The following is a 26,603-nucleotide window of genomic DNA, read 5'->3' as shown; positions in this document are numbered from 1 at the left end:
GACTTCAAACACCCTGGTATCTTCTTGGAGGGCAATACAGCAGTGCACAGGCAATCCAGGGAGTTTTTGGAGAGTACTGGGGACTTCCTGGTGCAAGAGAAGATTAGGGAAAGTGTGAGTCCCTGATTGAATGGAGGAGGCAATTAAGTGGCAGATAATACAGAAAAGGCTGAAGTACTCAATGCCTTCTTCACCTCAGTCTTCACAGACTGGTAGCACAGTTTGGGGAGGAGGTAAGCAGCCAACAATGGCAAAATAACAGGTTAGGGACTCTTTAGAAAAGCTGGATATGTGGAAGTCCATGGGGGCCAGATATGATGCACACAGGGGTGATGAGGGGATTGGCTGATGCGATGGCACAGCCACTGGCCATCAACTCATGGTGATCAGAAGAGGTCCCAGAGCTGACCCCTAGGGCACTCCACTTGATACCAGCTGCTAACTAGACATTGAGCCATTGATCTACTTACCCGCTCTTGAGACTGACCAACCGGACAGTTTTCTGTCCACTCAATTCTGCAGTTCATTCATCCAACCCATACTTCTTTAGCTTGCTTAAGAGAATGTTATGGGAGACTGTATCAAAAGCCTTGCTAAAGTTAAGCTCTGGCACGTCCGCTGCTCTCCCTGCATCCACAGAGCCAGTTATCTCATAGAAGACAATCAGGTTGGTCAGGCATAATTTGACCAAGGGTGTCCGGGAATACCTGATTGCCAAAAAGGTGGCGTACAACCAGTGGAAAGGGGGTGTTATCTCCAAAGAGGAGTATACCTCCTCTGCTTGGGCCTGTAGGGGGGCTGTCAGGAAAGCTAAGGCGGACATACAGCTAGGACTAGTGGCCAAGATCAAAGACAGTAAAAAGTCCTTTTTCAAATATATTGGGAGGATGAAGAAAGCACCGGGAAATGTGGGGCCCCTGCAAAATTCTCTGGGCAATCTGGTGGTTGCACCAGAGGAGAAAGCAGACCTCTCTAACCAATTCTTCATCTCCATTTTCTTGTGCAGGGACCTGGAATTCCCCACCGTGATGCAAGACGGACTTGAGGGGAACGCCTCCAGACCTAAGGTTGGGGAGGACCGGGTTACAGAGCTCCTGGAGGGGCTGGATGTGTTCAAATCAGCGGGTCCAGACGCTTTCCACCCCAGGGTGTTGAGGAAGCTAGCAGGGGTTATTGCAGGGCCCTTGGCACAGCTTTACGAGCGCTCGTGGTGCTTGGACCAGGTGCCAGATGACTGGAAGATAGCCAAAGTGGTCCCCATCTTTAAAAAAGGGAGGAGGGAGGACCCAGGTAACTATAGGCTCGTCAGTCTCACCTCAATCCTAGGGAAACTCTTTGAGAAGATCATCATGGAGCACATTTGCGATGGGCCGGCTTCAGAGATGATGCTCTAGGGCAACCAGCACGCTTTCATTAGGGGCAGGTCATGTCAGACCAACATGATTGCCTTTTATGATCAGGTCACAAAAGCACTGGATGCAGGTCTCGCCGTGGATATAGTCTTTCTGGACTTCAGCAAGGCCTTTGACACCGTCTCCCACCCCATCCTCATTAAAAAACTAGGCGACTGTGGCATTGATGCCTGCACAGTCAGATGGACTGCAGATTGGCTGAAGGGTGGTGGTGGATGGGTCATATTCAACCTGGAGGAAATGGGCAGCGGAGTCCCCCAGGACTCAGTCCTTGGGCCCGCTCTGTTCAATTTCTTTATCAGCGATTTGGACGACGGGGTGAAAAGCAACCTATTTAAATTTGCTGATGATACCAAAATTTGGGGTGAGGTGAGCATGCTAGTAGGGAGCGAAAGCCTGCAGGAAGACCTGGATAGGTTACAGGGGTGGGCTAACAAAAACAGGATGCATTTCAATACTGACAAGTGCAGGTGCTACACTTGGGTAGTAGTAACCAGCATAGATTTAATAGATTTCATAGACATTAGGGCTGGAAGGGACCTCGGAAGACCATCGAGTCCAGCCCCCCACCCAAAGGGCAGGAAGTCACCTGGGGTCATAGGATCCCAGCAAGATAAGCATCCAATTTGCTCTTGAAGGTGTTCAATGTACGTGCTTGAACCACCTTCGATGGCAGGCTATTCCAGACCTTGGGGGCTCCGACAGTAAAGAAATTCTTCCTTATGTCCAGCCTGAAGAGGTCTCGCAGTAGTTTATGACCGTTCAACCTCATCATCCCTTGGGGTGTTCTAGTGAACAAACGTTCCCCCAGATACTGGTGGTCACCCCTGATAAACTTATAGGTGGCTATCAGATCGCCCCTGAGCCTATGCTTTTCCAGGCTAAAGAGCCCCATGGTTCTCGGCCTGTTGTCGTAAGGTCTGTCTTCCTGACTTTTGATCATGTGCATGGCTCTTCTCTGGACTCTCTCTCAAGCTTCTCCACATCCTTTTTGAATTGTGGAGCCCAAAACTGCACACAGTACTCTAGTTGTGGCCTCATCGCATTGCAGGCTCATGTTTATCTTGTGGTCAACGATGACCCCCAAGTCTCTTTCTTCCGTAGTGCTAGCCAGTATAGCACTGCCGAGCCTATATGGATGCTGCAGGTTTTTCCTCCCAAGGTGGAGAACCTTGCATTTTTCGGTATTCAACACCATCAGGTTCTCGTCCACCCATTTCCTGAGCCTGTCCAGGTCAGCCTGGATCACCCGCCTGTCTTCTGGCATGGACCCTTTGCCCCAAAGTTTGGTGTCATCAGTGAACTTGGCCAGTCCACTTCTGACTCCAATGTCCACATCATTAATGAAGATGTTGAACAATATGGGTCCAAGGACAGAGCCTTGGGGGACCCCACTGGTCACAGGACACCATGATGATTGACTTCCATCAATTACTACCCTCTGGGTCTGACCACAGAGCCAGTTTCCCAGCCAGCAGATCATGGTGGACCCAAGGCCACGATTGGCCAGTTTCGCCAAGAGGTGATCATGGGATACCAGATCAAAGGCTTTTTTAAAGTCAAGATATATGACATCAATCTCTTCTCCCTGGTCCAGGTGATAGGTCACCTTGTAGTAGAAGGAAATGAAATTGGTCAAGCAAGACCTACCCACAACAAACCCATGCTGGCTATCCATTAGGATGCTGGTGTCATCCAGTCCATTAAGGATGGCCTCTTTAATAAAATTTTCTAAGATCTTTCCCAGGATACAAATCAGGCTGATGGGGCTATAGTTAGCTGGATCCAGTTTCCTCCCTTTCTTGAAGAGAGGCACGTTGGCCTTCTTCCAGTCTTTGGGTACCACACCAGAGCGCCAGGAGTTTTCAAAGATCTGTGCCAGGGGCTGGGCTATGATGCTCGCCAGCTCCTTGAGTACCATGGGGTGTAGATTGTCAGGGCCAGCTAACTTGAAGGTATCCAGCTTCTCAAGATGTTCCTTCACGAGGTCAGCATTTATGGAGGGCAGGGGATCTCCCCCACCCGGACCTCCCTGTTCCCATAGTGGGCATGGGTGTCCCATGGGACTGAAGAAAGACTGACGCAAAGTACCCATTTAATAGGTTGCCTTTTTCCTGGGTGACAGTTGTCAGTTGCCCCATCTGGTTCAGCAGGGGTCCAATGTTGCCCTTGCTTTTCCTCCGGCTCCCCACATATCTGAAAAAGGACTTTTATTGTCCTTGATGCTCGAAGCTAGTTGGAGTTCAGGTGCAGCCTTGGCTTTCCTGGTTTGCTCCCTGCAGGACCGGACCAGTGCAGAATAATTCTCCTTGGAGGTGAATCCTATCCTCCATCCTTTGTAGGCTTTTCTTTTTAGATGGTGTTTCTTATAAGATGGGAAACTCCCTTCTTGAGAGCATGGAGGCAGAAAGGCATCTTGGAGTCATTATTGACTCCAAGATGAACATGGGCCGACAATGCAAGGTCACGGTTGGCAGAGCTAACCGGACCTTGTTGTGCATCCACAGGTGCATCTCTAGCAGGGACAAGGAGGTGATCCTCCCCCTCTATGCAACGCTGGTCAGGCCACAGCTGGAGTACTGTGTCCAGTTCTGTGCGCCTCACTTCAGGAGGGATGTGGACAACATTGAGAGGGTCCAGAGGAGGGCCACTCGCATGATCCAGGGACAACAGGGCAGACCCTACAATGAGAGACTGAGGGACCTGAGCCTGTTCAGCCTTCACAAGAGAAGGCTGAGGGGGAGACCTGGTGACTGTCTATAAACTCACTGGGGGGGGGGAACCAGAAGGGTTTGGGAGAGACCTTGTTTCCCCTAGTGCCCCCTGGCATAACAAGGAATAACGGCCACAAGTTGTTGGAGAGTAGGTTTAGATTAGACATCCGTAAGAACTACTTCACAGTTAGGGCGGCTAGGAACTGGAACCAACTTCCAAGGGAAGTGGTGCTGGCTCCCACCCTGGGGGTCTTTAAGAAGAGGCTCGATGCCTACCTGGCTGGAGTCATTTGAGCCCAGTTTTTCTCCTGTCCAGGCAGGGGGTCGGACTTGAAGATCTACAAGGTCCTTTCCGACTCTAATTCTATGATTCTATGACCTTAGTGAATCCGTGCTGATTGTTCCTAAGCATTTTCTTCCCATGCAAGTGCTTTCCACTTCCTATCCCCATGGGCTTCTCTTCTGCCCACTGTATCCACTACACTGTAGACACTAAGACTGCTTAAACATGTGAACCTCCCCACCGCAAAACAGGGCTTTACTTTTAGCTCACCCCTACACAAAGCATGCCCAGAAAAGGCAACATGTTAGTTTGACCCAGCTCACCAAATGTTTGTATAAATTAGGTCCTACAGGGGGGCTTTATGGCACTTTTATCCTATAGCTGATTGAATTAGCTTTAGATAAAAGGGCCAAAAATCCCCAGTGAAACACCCAATCTATACAGATGCTGGAGAGCTGGATCAAATTAATGTGCTACCTCTTCTAGTAAAACGCTGGGTGTTCCCCTTCCCCACACCTGTCAGCACCCTTCCCCTTCCCCACACCTGTCAGCACCCTAAAGTATCATTTATTGGATAACTTGATTAGATAAAGTGTGATAAAACAGTTCACAGGTCTCCAAGCATTGTTGTTGGCAGAATAAAAAAGGCAAGATTTGGTTTACCAATGTTTCATATTTGGAACCACTTTCTAGCAATGATGAAGGCTAGAAACTTTTAAAATTGAAACTCAGTTTCTGCACAACTTAACTCTTGCAAGTAAAAAATAAATAAATAAATAAATGCAACAGGTTGGCTGGATCCAGCCATGAGATTGTATGATTTAAGGTACATTCATTAGAACAGAGTTCACTTTCATTACCGATTAGCAAAATTCGGTCCAGATCCTGATTAGAGAATCCCAGTGATACTGTAATACAAGTGTTTCTTTACAATGTAGAAAATTCCAATATCATTTTTGAGTCAAAAAGACCATTAAATAGCATTACTGGATGTCATCATAAAGAGGGGCCAAAATCCACATACATTTACGTCTAAAACTGGTCTTGTACAAAAAAATAGATACAAACAGGTAAGAAAGAAAAGCTCCTAAGGTTTCTCTAGGTACTAATATGTAGGGACCTACTCAAATAGCGATTTTGTGGAAATTTGTCACTTTGAATTTTTAAATCACCTAATTCTCTCTGAAAAAAAGAGTTCATTTTATTTTAAATACATGTACACACATGCAAGCTTGAAAAAGACAGTGTTCCACTAATGCCAAGCCATGAAAACATTTTCTAAATGAATATATTTTATAAATGAAGTCTTAATTTTAATAAGCTTTTGCCCTTCTTATGGCCATCTGGTGGCTAGTCACTGCCGCCAAGTGTACACAACTAGTGCAATTTTAAACAAGGAAAAACTGCACTGGAACAAGATCAGGATTTACAGAGATTTAGGCTGTAAACTAGAGGTCTGCATTAGTATAGCTACTCCAACAACTGGATACACACAGTTGAAATCCCTAATGTTGACAAAGCCCAAAGGTCATTATGGGCTGGAATTTTTTTTGTTTTGTTTTGTGGGGGGAGGGGGAGAGGGTGTTTTTAACATGGAATTCAGCTCTCCCCTACCATCTGTTTGTCATGTTTTGCCTTTGTATTGCAGTGCACCTTATTCCAGCAGGTGCTGTACAAAGAATAAAAATAAAGTTTGTGTCCAAAGAGTTTAAAGCACAGTCTGTGCTAACTCTGGGCCTTCTTCCTTATTTAACTCTCACTAGTATCTCATGAACCACTGTTTCCAAAGACTAATAAAAGAGATTGTTGTCAATGGTAGCACTCCTTGTAGGTTTATGCTAGGAAATTTTACCAGGCTATCCTGGTACACTGGTTATGGGAGGAAATAGTTCAGCAGAACAGAATCACTGAGCATAGGGCATAATCCTACCCTAAAGGAAATTGATTTTGTAACAAAGGCAATCAACGTGGATCTTTCCTGTAGCCTTTTTAGATTTTTAATCCCCATGGCCATGCACTTACCATTTCAAAAGATACTGAGATAAATTGCTGTTAAAATTTTGATTCAGGAAAATAATAGAATTAACCTATAACAATATGGAAGAGATTTTTTAAATATATTATTGAAGTGATGGCTGACCTTTAGGTGTAAAATAAATATTGAAAAGGAGTACTTACTGGAAGTTGCTTGGAGTTCCAATATCTGCCTTTGTCAATCTCTTCTTTTTAGGTTTTCCTTTCTTCTTTTCTTTGGTATGTGAAATATTGTTGACTTGTGAATTATGAAATCTGCCAGTTGTAATTTCAGGATTTTTTATATCAACAGTTGCCATTGGTAGATTTGGACCTGTGAAGAGATAGTGTGAACACACTTCACTATTCTACTGAAACAAACCTTTTAGCATGGTGACCATATATTCTGTTTGCTTTCCAGTCTCAAATGCTACTTGCATGAACACTGTGCACTCGCATGTGCACGTACACGTAGTTTAAGAATCATGGGGCAGGCTCAAGTTAAAAATATTCACTAAACAGAACAAAGGTTTAGATATACTTGGGGTAATGTTGTGGTCTGTTCAAGATTTGGATATTTATCCTATACCACTTTTGTACAGAAGTTTCATAAAAAGAAATCAAAACCATCACAGTAAGAACCATTCATAGAGTTTTCACATAAGATAGTAATGTTTGCTTGTACATAGATATGGGTTGGATACCAGGAACACCAAACCCCATGACGAGTCAGCAGCAATGCACTACTAACTTCACAATATGGAAAACTGACCTCTAGGGCCAAGAAATCTCAGACTAATATTAGCTCAAAGAATGATGGAGATAGGTGATGGATACCTGCTCATGAGAGCCTAAAAAGTTACCAAATTTTGTTTTTAAAATATGAAAAAATACTGTAGTTATTTTTTTAGTTGCCTGGTCTTTGGATCAATTTCTTTCTCTTCATGAGATAGCTTGCAACATGATTTACTGACCAAATACATGGTGGGAAGGATGAGGTATTCAGGAAAACTGCTAAGGGGCTGCTCCCTCCCCCTTATTTTTTTGCTGCTGGTTAAACTAACTGATTTAAAAAGAAGAGTAGAAAATGCTTAGTCACTTTCCAAATTAAACTGGTTTTTTTGTTAATGTTTGCAGTTTTGACTGGAAACATCTCTATGTTAGTAGATGTTACAACCAAGATGATTTAAAGACTAAAACGTAAGTCATAAATCTTTCCCAAGAGGATGCTTCCACCATAGTACTGTTTAGTCAATGATCTCATTTTTCCTGTAAACTTGTGGGCAAACATTTTATTACCGGTGGTAGTGCTTACTCGAGCATGCATATAAACTGCTTTGATAAATCAAGGCCTTATTTAGGACTCACCTGCTCCAAGCTGCCTTTTATATAGATAAGCATATCCAAGGTTATCATAATTTTTAAATATTTTGGAAGTGATGTTAGGCCTTATGCTTCAGAAGCAAAGCTAACATCCATATCTATCTCTAAAATGTGGCAATATGTACTAAATGCATATCTGATAGGACTGTATAGTGGCATTGCAGATAACACTTAAAACCAGTATTTAAAACTAGGTACATTAACTTCTTACCAAATCCTATCAAACTTAAAATTCATAAATATTTTTCAGTCCTAAAGTTATGAAACTTACACACACACAAATACATAATTAACAATTAGATTCTTGATTAAGATGAACTTCGATAGGAACTTACTACAGTAACTGTTTTGTCACAGATTTTATTTTTTTATTATGTGTATTTAATACAAAATAAAAGAATAAAAAAAATCAAAAGAAACCTGTTACTTTTTATTGGGGGAGAGGCAATTGGGGGAGGGGGGAGGAGAAGAGGGAAAGGATATTACACTTTTTTTAAAAGTGATTTTCACCTTTTCTGACATCACTTTTAAACAGTCAATATTCTGAATATTTACTGACCATATCCTGCATGTAAAATCCTATTGATCTAACCATAAATGGCTGAACTCTCAGAAAGACTGACATTTTCAGAATGAATCTTTATTCAATATTTTAAAAAACATTATCTAGCTGCTTTATATTTACAATATCCATTGTAGAGTTCACAAAATAAAGCTTTTAGCTGTAACCTGTTCTTACCATCAGGTTTAGATCTTGGCTGTCCACAAGGAATACAAGACCCTCTGAATAAATTCTCATTTTCTTCTAGTACTGCCATATTAATATCCAGCAAAATTTTCCCCATCATAACACATGCACCTTCCCCATCAGATGCAGACAGATCAACGCATGAAGATGAGAGAGGCATACACAGTTCATCATTGGGAAGTACTTGACAATACAGAGGTCCTAAACATCCACTGATATCAATATCTGTAATATCTTCCGAAGGGGCTCCAGAAAATTTAGTACAAAACATATCAAAATATTCTGTATTATATAAAATCTTCTGTATTTTGAAGCGTTGCCTGTCATCTGTCCTAGAGTGCAGACAAGTCTAGAATAAATCTAAACAATTCTATCTTAATAGCTGAAATAAAATTATGCCATGTGGTTCTTAGTCCTTCAGAAACTAATTCTCTGACAAATCCCCTCACTCCTTTTTAATCCAGAACTCTAGCATGAGGTCAGTACAACGAAGATAGCTCTTTAAATTTGCATGAAGTGCCTTGGCCATTACAACTGAGAATAAGACATAAATCCCAGGAAATTACAGGCTAATGCATTTTACATAACCATTAATGCTAATTTAATTTTAATCCTGCAATTCTGTTCAAAATCTTAAACCCGTAACATTAAAAAGGTCATCCCAAAATAGAGGTTATTTTTAAATAGCTTTACATCCAACCTCCCTACACAGGCAGAAAATCCTGTATTTTGAAACCTAATGGGAGAGATCCTGGCTCCACAGAAGTCAATGACAACATTCTTGACTGACTTCACTAAGGCCAGGAATATTCTCGGTCTCTCTCTCACACACATATACACACACACATTATAGTAGTTTCTACAGATAGTCACCTGTTGGGATACAACACAAAGATATTCTGGGTATTCTGACAGGAAATGCCCTACTTGTTTTACTAGAACTTCATATAAATTTGAGAAATTAAAATGGAAGGGTTATTTACTCTACAACAACTCTAATTCTTTGGAAATATTTTGCCTATGTGTACACAGTGCCAGTGCCCTTGTTCTAGGTGTCTAAAAGCAGAGTCTTTTAGCCAACAGCAACAAAAGTTGCTCTTGTACCCCATGTGCTATCTTTCCTTCATGGCCTGAGATACAAAACTGTGGCCATGGGGAAGGTCATGGGATACATATGACAATGCATTTTGAAGAAATGGCCATTGTTTGCAATAGATTAACTCCCTGACCAGCAATTCAGCACTGCACGAGACCTTTCTATTCAGGTGATCTGCTAAGGCAGGGGCAGGCAATTATTTTGGGCGGAGGGCTGCTTACTGAGTTTTGACAAGTCATCGAGGGCCACATGATAGGCAGCCAGGGGCAGATAAATATTAATTTTCTAAATTTTTTAGGGGGCCTTGTGGGCCGGATAGAATGGTCTGGTGGGCTGCATCTGGCCCCCAGGCCACATTTTGCCCACCCCTGTGCTGAGGGGTTCTTCAGTCCTGGCAGGGAAGACCTATCAAGGTGACCTGAGTACTGATGTATCCAGAAGTTGACTTCCGGGAAGCAAGGGGGAGGCAGGGCTGCTGATCAAACTACCTTTTATTTAGCCCACTGCCGTGGTACTGGTTATAACCTGAACCCCCACAGGTCATGCACAGGAATGCTGCAAGGACTAACCCAAATTACTTTTAAACCTAGAAAAAGTGCAGACTTGTCTCTTTATGAATCCAAAGGCCTTTTGTCTGAGGTTGGTTTAAGTACTCTCTTCATTTGATACTGAACATATATTCTATTGTTCTGCAAGTGAATCAGCTCTTCCTCTGCTTTCATCTGTGAGATGTCTGTCCAGGCAGGACTGCTCACTGTCGAGGCTTCCACACAGGTCCTGGTTTGGCACTGTGGAGACTGTGGCTTGCAGGTTCTTTCCAGTGACAGGCAGGTGGGGGTGCGCCTGCAATGAACGCGGTGTTTCCTTAGGGAGCAGGCAAGAGAGGTACAAGGCTTGTATCCCAGGCTCTGTATATTTCTGTGCAGACATGAGGTAACTAACAGATTACCCTGCCTCCCCGCTGCTCCTTCCTGCGTGTGCTTCCTTCACGCCACCTGCTTCCCCACTTACCTCAGGGTTTTGGTCTCCATCCCCGATGAACCTAATTTAAAACCTTCCTCACTAGGTTAGTGAACCTGTTTGCAAAGATGCTTTTCCCTCCCTTCATCAGATGGATCCATTTCTTCCTAGCAATCCTTCTTGTAACAGCATCCTGTCTTGGAACAACAAGGGATACAAGCAGGCAAGAGAGGTACAAGGTACAAGTGGTGGCAAGGCTCCAATGCATCCTCAGCCATGAGGAGTTCATTGTTTTGATGCTGGAGGATACTGCTAGGACTGTGGAGAAAGGACTGCCAGAGGCAGTGCTGCAGAAGGAAGAGGATATGGACTTCCAGGAAGGTGGAGGCTAGAAGCTTGTGACCTTTGGCAGCCAGCAAAGTCTTTATCCGCACCTGCAGTGGTGTGCCTGGAGAACAGTTATCATGCCCTAGCAACAGAAGAGAAGGAACACATTCTGTCAGTGGAAGAGGCCAGGCCAGGCCTCCCCAATGTTGGGAAGACTGCCACCAAGAGGAAGTGATGGGTGGCAGTGGTTGGAAACTCCCTTCTATTAGGGACAAAGGCATTCATCAGTTGGCCTGACCTGCTGTCTTGGGGAGCCTGGATCTGAGATTCCACAGAAGGATTACTGAGTCTCATTGGACCCTTTGACAAGTACCCCTTGCAGCTAACCCATATGAGCATCACTGACAGTGCCCCTGAGCAGATCAGGTGAAGCTGACAGGGGCTCAGGTGATGTTCTCCCCCACAATACTCCTAACCTATTTTTTCCTTAGTTGTCCCATTCATCCATTAGCCCCCATATAGAGGCGGCTACTAGTTTAGTGGGTGGGCCTTAGAGCCCACGGCAATTTTGAATGGACAAATAGACACGTCATGTTCTCCTTGATCTTTTTGATCAAGGGGAGGGGCCTGGCCAGGAGTGGACACATTCTGCAGATCAATACGTGGCTGTGCCAGCAGGGCTTTGGATCCCTTGTTGCTCCAAGACAGGATGCTGTTACAAGAAGGATTGCTAGGAAGAAATGGATCCATCTGATGAAGGGAGGGAAAAGCATCTTTGCAAACAGGTTCACTAACCTAGTGAGGAAGGTTTTAAACTAGGTTCGTCAGGGGATGGAGACCAAAACCCTGAGGTAAGTGGGGAAGCAGGTGGCGTGAAGGAAGCACACGCAGGAAGGAGCAGTGGGGAGGTAGGGCAATCTGTTAGTTACCTCATGTCTGTACATGAATACACAGAGCCTGGGATACAAGCAAGAAGAATTGGAAGTCCTTGCATAGTCACGGATCTATGATGTGACTGGAATAACCGAGACTTGGTGGGATAGCTCGCATGCCTATTACTGTCATAGATGGGTAAAACTGTTTAGGAAGCACAGGCAGGGCAGAAGAGGAGGAGTTGTGCTGTAAAACGGATGTGTGATTGCTCGGAGTATGAAACTGATTAGGGACAGAGGGGAGAAAAACGAGGATGATGTCATGGTGAGTGTCTACTATAAACCACCAGACCAGGAGGATGAGGTGGATGAGGCTCACAAACAGGGCAGAATTGGTGGGCAATGTAGAAACAGATGGCAACTTGAGCAGCAACAACCATGAGATGACTGAGTTGAGGATCCTGAGGAAACAAAGAAAGGAAAGCAGCTGAGTTATGACCCTGGACTTCAGAAAAGCAGACTCCGACTCAGGGGACTGAGGGACAGGATCTTCTAGGAGGCCAGTCTAAGCAGGAAAGAAGTCCAGAAGAACTGGTTGCATTTTAAAAGAAACCTTAATGAGGGCACAGGAAGAACCATCCCAATGTGCAGGAAGACTAGCAATTATGGCAGAAGACTAGGCTGGCTTAGCAGGGAACTCTTCAATGAGCAAAAACATAAAAGGAAGCTTACAAGAAGTAGAAACTTGGACAAAAAACTAGGGAAGAGTGTAAGGGTATTTCTCAGACATGCAGGGATAAAATTAGGCAGACTAAAGCACAATTAGAGTTGCAGCTATCAAGGAATGTGAAGTGTAACAAGAAGGATTTCTACAAGTATGTCACCAGCAAGAAGATGATCTGGGAAGATGTGGGTGCCTTAGTAACTGGGGGAAGCAACCTAGTGACAGATGAGGTAGAAAAGGCTGAAGCCCACCATGCCTTTTACACCTCAGTCTTCAAAGGCAAGGTCAGCTCCCAGACTACTACACCTGGCAGCACAGTTTGGATAAGAGGAAAGCAGACAACAGTGTCAAAAGAACAGATTTGAGACTATTTAGAAAAGCTGAATGTGTACAAGTCCATCGGGCTGGACACAATGCACCTGAGGGTGTTAAGGGAGTTGGCCAGTGTGATTGCTGAGCCACTGGCCATCACCTTTGAAAACTCCTGGTGACTGGGAGAGGTCCTGGACAATTGGAAAAGGGCAAATATATTTCCCATCTTTAAAAAAGGGAAGGAGGAAGATCCAGGGAACTACAGACCAGTCAGTTTTACCTCTGTCTCTGGAAAAATCATTCTGGATTCTGGAAGCAATTCACTCCTAAGCACTTGGAAGAGAAGAAGTTGATTAGGAACAGGTGGCATGGATTCATCAAGGGCAAATTGTGCCTGGCCAGCCTGATCGTCTTCTGTGACGAGATAACTGGCTCTGTGGATGTGGGGAGAGCAGTGGATGTGACATATTTTGACTTTAGCAAGGTTTTCGATAGAGTCTCCTACAACATTCTCACAGACAAGCTCAGTAAGTCCAGGTTGGATGAATGGACTCTAAGGTGGATAGAAAACTGGCTGGATCATTGGGCTTAGAGGGTAGTAGTCATGGCTCAAAGCCTAGTTGGCAGCTGGTATCAAGTGGAGTACCCCAGGGGTTGGCCCTGGGACCAGTTTTGTTCTTTATCTTCATCAGTGACCTGGAAGGTGGGAGAGAGTGACCCCTCAGCAAATTCATGGATGGCACCAAGATAGGTGGAGTAGTGGATATACTAGAGCTTAGGTTTAGGATTCAGAGTGACCTAGACAAGCTGGAGGATTGAGCCAAAAGAAATCTCATGAGGTTCAATAAAGACAAGTGCAGCCCTTTACTTAGGATGGAACAATCCCATGCACCAGTACAGACTGAAGACTGATTGGCTAAACAGCAGCTCTGCAGAAAAGGACCTGGGGGTTACAGTGGACAATAAGTTGAATACCAGCATGCCCTTGTTGCCAAGAAGGATAACAGTATACTGGGTTGCATTTGGTGGCAGCACTCCTACTAAATCATGGAAAGTGATGATTAGTAAAGTACTGGAACAGGCTCCCTAGGAAGGCTGCAGACTCTTCACCCTTAATGGTTTTTAAGACTTGGGTATTATCCTTTGGTTGGGATTATATAGCTGGGGATGGTCCCACTTTGATTAGGTGGGCTAGATAACTTCCAGAGATCCCTTAAAACCCTAATTTTCTATGATTCTGTAAGTGGTATTACACTGCTTACTTACTTGGGTTCTTTCCACCAGTACATTGATGGTCCTTATGTCAATGCAACTTGGAAAGCAGAATGAATGGAAGAGGAGATCCCGTCTTGTCATTTGCATTTCCCTAACATCCTTGTGGAATGTGTCCACAATCCAGTGAAAAAATGACTCAATAAAAATCTTGACTGATTTTGAAGTGATGAAGGCAGATAGAAGGGTGGTATACTGACTTTCTAGCATCTATAAGGTACACATTTCAATGTCTTCCTTAAAGAGTTTTCTCTACATCACAGATACAGTCTGTCATTTAAGGTAAAGGCAATAATTAGCTATTGGCTATCAAGAGCTGCAGAATTATTCCTCTGTTGCATCCCAAAGACATTTAGGCTCTTTTTCTAGGCATAGCATTGATCTTTTCTGGACAACTGCCATAACCAGAGAAACCCAGCACTGTAAATGCATAAAAGTGTTAAAAACAAGATGATGCCGGTTATTTTTATCTGACCTTTTTGGACATAGACACAAAGGGCACATCCACACATGGAAGCACATGCGCTTGCAGCAGCTCAAATAGAAGTGGTGCAAATTTGAGCTGGGCTTTTTGCCTCAGCGCACATGCTCGTACATGCACTTTCTTGTGGACCAAATTGTGCCACTTGAGGCAAAATAACCTTGCCTAGATACTCTTGGATCTGCAGCCAGGGGGAGCTAGAGCTTGGGGACAGCACCTGTGCTGTCCCCAGCTATATAAAAAGCTGCCCTGTCCTGGCCCCATCAGTACAAAAAGCTGCCCTGGCAAGTGGCTCAGGGCTACTCACTCTCAGGAGCTTCTGGGGCCCAGCCAACTGGTACCTGGGGACACTAGCCCTTGTGCCAGCTGGACTGCTGAAGCAGCCCTGAGAGTTCCCTGCACCCTCTAACCACTGCAGCAGTCTGGCAGTGGGGGCTGCTGCCTGGCTATGACCTGCTGCACATCTGCCAGACCCGGATGAGGCATCTGCCCCTCTGGGCCAGCTGCCAGTGGGTTGTGGCTGCAGAGTTGGCCTTTGTGCAGCACTACTGCCATGTGTGCCTTCTGCCCGGCCATCTGGGCAGCTATTGCCCAGAAGATGTTCTGGGTGTGGTGCCCTGCTTTGAACTGTCAAAGCCTGTCCTCCTGGCCCCAACTAGCCAGGAGGTCAGCCACAGCTAGCTGAGTCCAAGGTGCCAGCTCTGAGCAGGCAGGGTCCTGCCACTGGCCTCCCTACCAGGAATTCTGGTGATCCCTATTGGAAAACTGAAAAATCCCTGATAAAAAAAATCCCAAAGTCACTCTGTAAAATACAGGCAGTCCTCGACTTACAACGTTTCGAGTTACAACGTTTCGCACTTACAACGTTTACAAATTAACACCCTGTTTGCTAGGTCTTGGAGTGGCTGCTAAGACTGTTGGCTCTGTCTACTGTTGTACAGTGGAGACTGCACGTAAATATTAGGGCCAAAAAATACAACCTGCATTTTCTAGCTTTGCTGTTTGTCTCTCTCCCCTTGTGTGCATATCTGTCATTTTTGTTGTCAAGGAAGACGCGACAGACTCCAACAAAAGTTCTAACTGCCATTCTGGCCAACTCAATGACCTTTCTTTGCTTCAAGTACTAAAGCTAAAGTATTCCAAACAGGGGTTTCTTCATATTAAAATTCTACAAGTAAAGGGAATAAAAGTAAGGAATGATGTTAAAATTAAAGTTTTACTTAATGCTTTATCTTCAAGTGTTTTAACCACTTCTCCCTTTCTTTCTGATTTTTTTTTTAAAAAAGGTAAAAATGGTTTTTAATGGTGATTCTTTTGTCATGAACTAGCAGTGCATTGTACCACCAAATCCCATGCTGCAATGACCACTAATGCTATAACACAAGGTTGACCCCTGTGTGTCAGATGGTCCTCACACACTGCCTGCAGAGCCAGCTTGGCACATGTGTTGGAATCAGCATAACAGGCTGCTTACAGGTGTGGCAAAAACTTTTTAAAAACTCAGTGCTTTACTTTAAGCTTAGCATGCGTCCATGCCAGGTGCAGCGCGCACCCAGAAGCATCACATTACTTGAACCCAGCTTGTCCAACATCTGTATAGATCAGGCACATTAGAGGGGCGTTTTGGTGCTTTTATCTGCTTTTAGTTGTGGAGCCTGGTCCAACTAACACGCTTCCTCTTCCAGTAAGCACCACTTGGTTTAAAAGGGCACTTAATGCAGCACAGGCTCTGTGCTAGTCCTGTGCAGCATGCAGTGTGCATGGCTCGTCTCAGCTCAGCATGCAGCACCCTACCAGACTGGCCCCACATGCTGGCTTCAGCGTGTGGTCCTGATCCAGCCTGCAGACTGGCCCAGCATACTCATCCAGCCTGTGGCGCTGGATGAGTATGACACCCATGCTGTGCAGGATTGTGTTAACATACATTTGAATAGGCAAATTTAGTTCACCGATATTAATAGAAGCGGGTATCCTTGAGACTGACATTTTCTAGATCTCTTGTATCTGCAATGGTCATAATGCCTAGAATCCCTATTTGGGATTAAGCACGTAGGGATATTGAAGGCAAGGAAGGGATTACTCCTTCTCAAGAAAAAGGAGAACACATTTTCCCAAGGTTCTAGGGTATACCACAGGAAGCTGCCTTATGTATGTGCAATAAAATTGTTTAGCCCTGGATGGGAAGAAGTAGCGAGTCTGCAGCAGTGACTCAGGAAGAGAAAACATTATGAAATTACTCAGTACCGTGAACCTCTGATTACAAACTTGGTACAATGAGCAACACTGGAGGTGGCATGTGTCAAAGATACGGACTCAGAGTGTGACACTGAAATTCTTACGTTATACAATTGGTTCAGTAGGGAAGGCAGCATGAAACTTCTCTTTTGCCAGTACCACATTTTAGAGGCCACAACTTCAGAGCGCCAAAGAAACAAATCTTGGGCTTTATTCTACCCTCACAGAAAGCAAGGGAAAGCATTTTTTGCTTCCTACTAAGCCTATAGGAAGGCGATCCATTTCACAGAGCAGTGTTCTCTATCCCTTGCAGTGTGTAAGGACAAGGAGATGATTATAGGTGTAACTGAGGAGAGATTTTTTAAAAGGTGTCAACAGCCTGCACTCGCTGGAGCATGTTCTGTAAGACTATTTACATTCCAGGAGAATCTTGTTTATCCAGATCCATGCCAGATCTCGCCGACTTATCAAGAAAGGGTTTCAGATGACTTTGTCTTGCTGCCTGTGCTTGTTTAGAAAATGAACAGCAGACGACAAGACAACAAAACAAGCCTCCAGGACACCCAGTGATGTGGGGACCACTTACTTCACAAGGACAATATTTAAAACCCAAGCCGAAAACCTTGGGCTGAAACGTGGTACTGGCAACAACAAAAAAATTCCAACTTGAACATGAAGTGCCATTTCCACACCCTCCGTCATCCTGCTTTTCTTTCCCCATGTTTTACATGAGTATGATGAAAACCTGAGTAGTAGTATTTACTTTGTTTTGGATCCATGCCTACCTTTACCTTTAATCTATCATTCTCATTGCATAGAAGCTCCACTTCTTTTATTTTTATTGTATGTTCCTTTATTATGGTATAAAAGAACCTTCTGTTTAAATTTCTTTTAAAAGGTTTAATTCAGTCTAACATTTAACAACTTTCACTGATCTGCCAAGACTTAGCTTTCTTTGGTTTTTCTCCATTCCTTGTTGGTTCTCTGCTTACTCCTACTCCTTCTTAAATTATTATTGCAGGGTTTGGCAGCCTTCCTTTGGCAGGATTTGGCTGCTGAATTTACAACCTGGCAATTGCTGGAAGAGGGCCAACGTGGTGCCTATCTTCAAGAAAGCGAAAAGGAGGACCCAGGGACTTACACGCTAATTAGTTTGACCTCAATCCCTGGCAAAACCCTGGAAAAAATGATCAAAGAATCCATTATTGATAAGCTAACAGAAGGCAGTATTCTTAACGTCAGCGAAAATGGCTTTGTTGAAGTTCACTTCAAATTGGACATAAGGAAAAACTTCTTTACAAGTCAAATGCCAAGGGTCTGGACACAGACTCCCCCCGGAGGTGGTACAGTCACCTACCCTGGTGATCTTCAAAAAGTGTCTTGATGCCCACCTTGTCAGGGTCATTTGACCTTAGCAGTCTTTCCTGCCCAAGTACAGTGGGGCTGGACCTGATGATCTTGTAAGGTCCCTTCCAGTCCCTAATATCTGTGAATCACTGCAAGTAGGAAACCTCCATCTCTTCTCCCCTTTCCCTCTGAACAGCTGGCTGCCAGATTCCCAACACTCTCTGCTGCAAGGGTAAGCTTAGATGTGGAGCAGCAGGCTCCAAAATGAAAGGGAGCACTGTGGAGCAAGGGCGGTGTGGCGCAGCTCCGTGAGACCGAATGTCCATGTTGAATCAGACCTTTTCATGGGCTGGATCTGGCTTACGGGCTGTAGCTGTGTACCTTCAATTTGTCCAGTCAGATCTTGGACTTTTTCTACAAGTTTTCTCCCCTTGCCTGGAATAAAAATACCTGTGCCTCTGAAAAAGAAATGTCAAGCCTACATTCAAGTTGTTGAGGTCTTCAGACCAGCTGACTTCACTACTTCCCTTAATTATTAAAATCTGCCCCTTTAAACAAAGAATCTGAATTACAAGCCTTTTTTTCCTTCTATTATTCAATTTAAATCAAATCAACTTGACCCAAGGTTAATTTTCTACATCCAGCTCTTCTATGATATACCTGCTACTTCCAATTACAGGTTGACCCCATGTACAAAAAGTATGATTTTTAATGGATCTTTTGAAAGAAAGACGTAAACTTATAATCAATAAGTACCCTTGTGTCTGCTTTTAATCAGCCTTATTCCTTTAGGGTTCTGTTATCAGGCTATATCTACTAACCATTCTTTTTTTTATTAGTTCCCTCTTTTGCCCTGTACTTGCAGTCATTTACTTCCAAGGATCACTTTTCTAGTGTACGGGTTTGCCAACCAGGTCTTCTTTCAGCAGGTTTCTCTGAAATGCATGTGTAGTTTCCTGTCCTCAACTTCTTCACAGAAGAGCTGAATGTGTTTTTCTAGTTCTTGGATCTTTCCTTTCATGAGCACTTCAAAACTAAACTGTTTCAGTCAGATACCTAGTGAAAGGTTGTAAAAGGAACATCCTAGAACGTCTCCAACATCTTCAGGGTCTCCACCACTGCTGCTTCTTCCTTGTGTCTACTTTTAAAGAAAATTTAGGAAAAAACATCCCATGGACATCTCTCCAACTTCCATTCCAAACTCTCCTCTTTGCTGTTTTAGCAGTGTTTCCTCTCCTCATTGCCTGGCTTTTCAGCCCTTTTACTTAAGAGTATGAACATATAAAAAGCTTACTCCATAGTAAATGAAAGCTAACCCCACACTGAGGACTAAACTGCCACAGGCCAGCTTTCACTTGCCAAAGGATAAGAGCATGTACACAGATAGTGACAAAGGAACAACTTAAATGCACTAAATCCTCATCCCCTTTTATCTTGCAGCAAATTGTTCATTTGCTCACCTTTTCTCCACATTTAGGTTTGGTGCTTAACTGTTCACCTGTGATCAAAAGCAGGAACCCTCCCTTTTTACCTGGGACTTCAACGCCTGCACTACTTACAACATAAAATATCTCAAGGAGATGTACAAACCTTCCACAGTATTTATTGCACCAAGCAGCAAATTCCCTTATCCCCAAGTTTCATGCAGACTCCAAAAGAAAGCCATAAGCTGCAGGTGGCAGTTATGTTTCAATTAGGCAAGAGTAAAGAAAAAAGAAAATGCAATGGCTGCATTCAAAACTTACCATTTGGTGGGTCCCGTCTCTTTTCTGTTCAAAGAAAAAAAAAATTGCTCAGAGTTACGCTATCTTGAACATTATTAACATTTCTTCATAAACTGCACCTTCAGAAATTTATATGTAAACTTATGTTTGAATTTCATTCTACTAAAATTAAATGGTCCATAAGAGGACATTTTGTCATAATTTAGTGGTTATTAGTCTTTGTTCAAAAAAAGGAGAAATACCAAACTTCTATTCCACTTTAGAAGGCAATTTAAAAGTGGAAGCGTTTCACACATCTAAAGAGGGAAATGAATAGTTTAGGATAGTGATGCTCAACTCATGCAGCCCCTCAGGAGCCAAAGCAATCAGTACTGCCACCACTTGCCCGCTGCCAAATTCCCAAACTTGTGGGAAGCCCTATGGGCCAGATCCAGCCTGAAGGCCATGTCTTGGTTACCCTTGGTCTAGGGCCAATCTGATTACCTAGTACAGGGTTTTAAATGATAGGCAAAAGGGCTAGTGGTCATATTTAATTCAAACACTTAAACTGGCTTTCCTACCAATCTTACGCATTTCACGCTCTGCACACACTCTGCACACATGTGAGGAGTACTTGGGATCAGCTCATTTCTTCTTCTTTTTTTTTTTTTTTTTTGGTATTCTGTGGGAAGATTCACCGATTGCATTAATGGACTTGTACATTCACTTCCTAATCTTTCTGCCTCAAGCCACAGGCTCCTTCATTCTGAAGTTTTATTAGCCTGAAACTAATAATTATCAAAATGAAAACAGCCTGAATATTAAAAATACAGATGCATACACTTCAGATAAGGACATTGGCCACTGCATGTGCTCAGCACTTCTGGAAATTTATATTTTAGAAAATTAATATGTGAATTTGAAGTGTCAACTTTCAAATGTAGCCCTTTTATATGGCTACTTGTTTTCCAGTAGAACAACAGGAGACAAACATCAAAAAAGCTCTGGAGCGCTGTCAATAGGTGACAGAGGATTGGTAGATTCTCTCATTCAAATGGCCTTATCTCCTGCAGTCCAGCTGATTCTCTCCAGAATGGGTTGTGCAGACTATTAGCCATTACTTGAAGGTCTGATGCAGAAGATGGTTTGATAAGGGAAGTGAACAGGGGGCAGAGGGGAGAGAGACAAGGCTTCAGTGTGGCCATAAGATGAAAATAAAAACTTCCCAGCTAAAACCTAAAATCCTTTTGAAAAATATCCCTCCTCTTTATGCCAACAAATGTTTGGGAGTGGCAGTGGGAATAGAAGATAGGAGCAAAGTATTCTTTCACTATACCTTTAGTTTACCCATTTACATCCATGCATCTAAGGCTTTTGTTCTGTGCCTAATTAGGGGACATACATATTCCCATTTCGTTTTCTCCTCCTTTCACTTAGCTTGGCTTTTCCTCTGTATAGTCAAGGAAAAGGCGGATGCATCTGTCTGCTTGCACCCACTCATCCTACTATGCTGTCTAGTCTATGCTATGATTTCCCTTCTAAGGAACTCTAGGGGCTTTTATTCTTCTTCCTCGACTTCAGGCTTGGCCAATAAGGATTTTTTTGGAGCAGCTGCAACTGTTGGATACCTCTGTGCTAGAAGAGGTACCCTTATCTTGTTTTACCATATCTAGAAGAGGTGAACAAAGAAAGAAGAAAGAAAAGGTGACAGCTCCTGCTTAGGTTGCTACCTGGAAGCTGCGAGGAGACAGGGGGTGCATCTATATATGCTCATTTATGTGCTGTTGCCAATGCACATTAAATTTTGTACTTCCATTGTGAGGGTGCCTATACATGAGCAGTAAGGCTGCTCTGATTCACTTAATTGAGTCTGTTGGATTGTGTCAAATGCCACACTCTAGCAGCCTCCTGCATCTTGTGAATCAGTGTGACACTGTCAGTGTCCTCATGCTTAAAAAATGAGCTTTAGTTCAAGCACCCCCACTGCCATTTTTAAGCATGGGGATGCTGATACATGAGACACAGCAGCACTTTAGAGTGGCTTTCGGAGATGTTCTAATTCAGGCATCACCCCCCTCCCCACCTCCAGAGCACATGTAAAAGCTCCAGAAAAAAGCTCATTAGCCTCTTTTAATGCACATTAATGAAAATGCATTTTTTGTGCACTTTGACATGCATTAAAATAATCTAGTGTGCATTAATGTGCATGTGTAGATGTGCCCAGTTATGGGAGTTTATACATGTGCTCCAGGAGCAGGGGCACAGACGTACCCTGAGAGCTGCTCCAATTAAAGCCCCTGGAGCATCTTATGCATCAGCACCCCTGCACTTCAAAATGGTGGCGGGGGCACTGTACCTAAAGCTTGTCGATTGAGCTTTAGATACAGTGCCTCTGCTGCCATTTTGAAGTGCAGGGATGCTGATACACAGGAGACGGGAGGCTTCTGGAGCATGCTAACTGACATGCTTCAGCAGACTTGATTAATCTAGTTTGTTACAATGCACTGGAATTACAGCACATCAGAGCAGCCTACATGTTCGTGTACAGACATCTAATGTCAGGTAGCAATAAGGTAAAATTTATTGTGAAAGATCCAGAGTAACGATTTCCTTGTGAAAGGTAGTACCAGGAGCAACTCAATATACTATTTCTGTTAGCAAGGTAAGGGTCATCAAAAGCATTATATAAGCATATCATTCTGCAAATTAACCCATACTATATAGCTTTTAGGAGAGTACAGAGCTACAACAGCTTTTCATTTGAAGCGTAAAAAATTAGGTAACACTGTCTCTGAGGTACATAAATGCAGAACTCCATCTGGTGGTCTGATAAAGGAACTTCATGAGTTCTGTGCAAAAAAGTTACAGGGATATCTAGAACTGAATTAAAAAGGAACTCAGCCAATCAACTAAAAGCTGTATCAATATGAAACAATTTCTTTATCATACAGCCTTATTTGGGGCAACCTTTACATAACGAACAAAAGTTTTATTAAGTAGCATCTGAACATGTCATGACAGCATAGTGCAAAAGCCTCCCTTCTAACCATACCTGAATAGTACAATATTGAGAGTTCTGAGGTGCCTTACTTATATTACCTTCTTAAACAGAATGAAAAATGCAGGGCATTAAAGATGGAGATCCACTACGTTCCATTAAAATTTCTCTCCCTGGAGAGAGGAAGTCTTAGAGAAAGTGATTTAGGCTACAACACCTCAATGAATAAATACCTCATGGCTTACATCAGCTTACGTGCACAACACCCCAGTGAATATAGGGGTGTGCTTGCATGGAATACAATGCAGGATCAAAATCTTAGTCTAAGTTTTCAGCTCTTCACCTGTGCTAAAATTACGAATTGTGAATAAAGGACATTAATCCGGTATTTAGTGGAGAAATGTCAATAATTCATTCACACAGACTATAAACACACCACATTGTAAAAGCTGTTACAATCCATTTTCTCTGAAATTAAACAATCAAGGTACTTGAGTGGCCCAGAAGGCAAAGGGTGGTTAGTTTAATCTGGACAGAGTTTACAGAAGACTTCTAATTTCTCCTAGTAACAAAGTTATTTTCCCTTTTCCTGCCTGTATCTACAAATACTATGTGCAGAAGAAACTCATGCTGAGTACCAATTTTTGTGCTACTTAATTTAAAATACACAGTATAATTTTCTGATCACCCACCAATGGAAGAAGCTTCAGTAGAGCAGTAAGTTCTAAATAAGCTAATAAACCTCCTACCCTGCCCCCATATACTTCAATGTAGGTTGAATATTTACCAGATTTTCTTTGCCGTCGTCCAAGCAAATCTGTTACTGTTTTTCGGAATATCTTAGCTTCTTCTTCATTAGCAAAATTAAGGCCAACCTGACACGTCTGAAATACATCAAATTTATTCCCCATTGAACATGAAAGCTGTTCAAGTCTCTTAACTATTTTATTTTTTACAGAATTTAAGGGCCAAGAAAACTGGTTTCTGAAGGAATAAGCTAGGAACTCATTGCTTTGAGGGGTATGTGAAGAATTTAGAAGCAAATATGTATGCAAGTTGAACATACGCCACGTGCATGATCAGAGGTCAGGAAAACAGATCTTACGATGATAGGCTGAGAGCCACGGGACTCTTTAGCCTGGAAAAGCGTAGGCTCAGGGGTGATCTGATGGCCACCTATAAGTTTATCAGGGGTGACCACCAGGATCTGGGGGAATGTCTGTTCACCAGAGTGCCCCAAGGGATGACTAGGTCGAACGGTCACAAACTCCTGCAAGACTGTTTCAGGCTAGACATAAGGAAGAATTTCTTTACTGTCCGAGCCCCCAAGGTCTGGAACAGTCTGCCAGCGGAGGTGGTTCAAGCACCTACATTGAACACCTTCAAGAGCAAACTGGATGCTTATCTTGCTGGGATCCTATGACCCCAGCTAACTTCCTGCCCTTTGGGCAGGGGGCTGGACTCGATGATCTCCCTAAGTCCCTTCCAGCCCTGATGTCTATGAAATCTATATATTCGTGTTAGGGAATGTTTTGCTTACTAGAATCTAATTACTTAAACTGAGGCCACCTCTACACATTAGAGGTGCTCCACAACTAACTGGTTCATTGCACAATTACCTTGAGACCAACTACATATGCAAAATAGCTACTACCCAATAAAAGTCTCTAACCAGCTATAAAGTTAGACCTCAGACATGTGTACCAACTTTATAGCTGATTGCTTTAATTTGCACATGTAGCAGAGTCTCCCCTGCAGCTGGGAACTCTGTTGATGGGGCTCACAGCAGCATGGGTGCACTATGCCTAGCCAAGGCTGGGAGTCTTGCAGTCCAAGGACACTCTCAGTCCCAGAAGCTGCCGACTCTGGGTCCTGGCAGCAGAGTCCCACAGCTGTGGACACTGAGTGAGGGGATCCAGCAGATGGGGGGCCCAGCTATCCCAAGGGTGCATGAATTCAGCTCCCATGATCCTTCAGTCTCAGGGGTATGTGAAATCCCCAGGGCTGGAAGATCGTGGCTCCTGCCATCCCCCAAGCTCAGGACTGCATGTGAAGCCCCCAGGACTTGGGGATTGTGGCAGCCAGTTTCATGAACCCCTGGGAAAGCTGGGCCCCCCAGCTGGGTTTCACTGAGGGGGCTCCCGGCCATAGGAGCTTGCTTCTTGCCAGTACAGGGGCAGCCTGGAAGTGGGCTCCCCCTGCACCTGCGGTGAGGTGTGATGGGATCTAATGCACGATCCTGGAATCATGCCCCCGCCATGTGCATGTGGCATGGCAGGAGGTGCAATTTTGTGGATCATGCATTAGACACCATTAGACCTTTACCTGCATGTGTAGAGAGGACCCAGACTAAATATCCTAGGAATATACCGTGAAAGAACTAAGGTTTAGGTTAAGTTGCATGAAGTCCATCTTAAGCTGCACTTAAGCACTTGTAAATGATTTTCTTCATGTCAATGAAAAGACATCTGTAACTGGTGTTGGATTTTTTTTAAATCAAAGAAAAACTGTAAAGATATGGCCTCTTAATTTTTCTTCCCTTTTAGTATTTCTTCTGCTTTAGCATTGATTTTTAGAAAGAAAAATCAATGCTAAAGCAGAAGATCCCCTCTTATAATTAAGTTTACCACAAGCTGTGAGAAAGAATATATAGCTAATACTATACTTTATAAAATAATTTATACAATGAAAGCTGAGTCTTTCACACAAGTTACATTAAGGGAAGCAACTGTTAAAGAAAAATAAATATGCTAACGAAAAATAAAATAGTAAAAATAAAATTGTTTAAATGTATTACACAATTAATATCAAGACTTACATCTCCAGCAAAGGTATGAAAAAAAACTCTAGGGCTGTTATATACAAAGTTATTGTACAGTTCCTGCTCCCACAATAGTTTCCCATCCTGTAAAAGAAAAAAAAGTTATAGAAGTTAAAGACTAGTAAACTCCCTGGACTAGCTTGTATTGTAATAGCATCCAAAAATTCCAATGGAAAATTGCAATAGTATTGTGTCAATCACTACATACACACACATGCTCTGAAGAAAGTCTACTCTACAGAGTTTAGAGTCTAGTCAAAAGATTATTTGAGCTTGTTGGGAAGCCAACCTACTTTTATGGTTGCTGTCTATTTGCCCAAGTTTCCAGATGTTTTGTATAAGCAATACCTTTCTAAGTTTTAGGAATCTACAATAGAGAACAAAATCCAAATGATGAGATTTGGTCAAAGGGTTGGTACTTCCAATGTTATCAACAGGCTGATAATTCAGGTCTAGTCCATGCAACAACTGGCAATTATCATACAGAAGCCTATCAAACTTTACCTCAAAGCGTTTGGAACAGCTGAATGAACAGTTTTTCAAGACTGCAGTATCAAAAGGAAAAATGCTAGGCAATTTTCTAAGTCTCACTGAAAGTGAGTAGAACTTAGGCTTCCTCTGTCAATGAGACTTGGGCACTTCTGAGTTTTACTTAACATCTCCATGTCTAGACTGAAAATTAATACAGTAGAATAGAGAATATTGCAGTACTGCTACCTATGCCATAAAGGATATTTTTGTTTTTCCTGTACTTTTCATGTGCAATAATAACATTTATCTTATCTAGGTATGAAAAAACCAAAGGTGATATTCCTAGCTTGTGACATCTACAATGTTTTCTACACCAGCATTTCTCAACTGGTGGGTTGCAACCCAAAAGTGAGTCACAAGAATATATGAAA

General features: G+C 43.1%; 1 protein-coding gene across 2 annotated transcripts in view; it reads right to left on the bottom strand.

Moving 5' to 3' along the window:
- Window positions 1–26,603, bottom strand: part of WASL (WASP like actin nucleation promoting factor) — a 78,559-nt gene that overhangs the window by 17,363 nt on the left and 34,593 nt on the right. For both annotated transcript variants that reach the window (XM_090042169.1, XM_090042170.1), the window contains exons 3-6: window positions 25,699–25,785; window positions 23,668–23,764; window positions 19,925–19,948; window positions 6,588–6,756 (exon numbers count right to left, since the gene is read on the bottom strand). In XM_090042169.1, the coding sequence (XP_089898295.1) occupies window positions 6,588–6,756; window positions 19,925–19,948; window positions 23,668–23,764; window positions 25,699–25,785 (377 nt within the window). The remainder of the gene's footprint in view (window positions 1–6,587; window positions 6,757–19,924; window positions 19,949–23,667; window positions 23,765–25,698; window positions 25,786–26,603) is intronic.

Source organism: Crocodylus siamensis, chromosome 4, assembly GCF_052110815.1.
Source record: "Crocodylus siamensis isolate JL-2025a chromosome 4, ASM5211081v1, whole genome shotgun sequence".
NCBI lineage: Eukaryota > Metazoa > Chordata > Crocodylia > Crocodylidae > Crocodylus > Crocodylus siamensis.
Note: the sequence above shows the minus strand (reverse complement) of the source record. Positions and strands in the feature narration are given on the sequence as shown.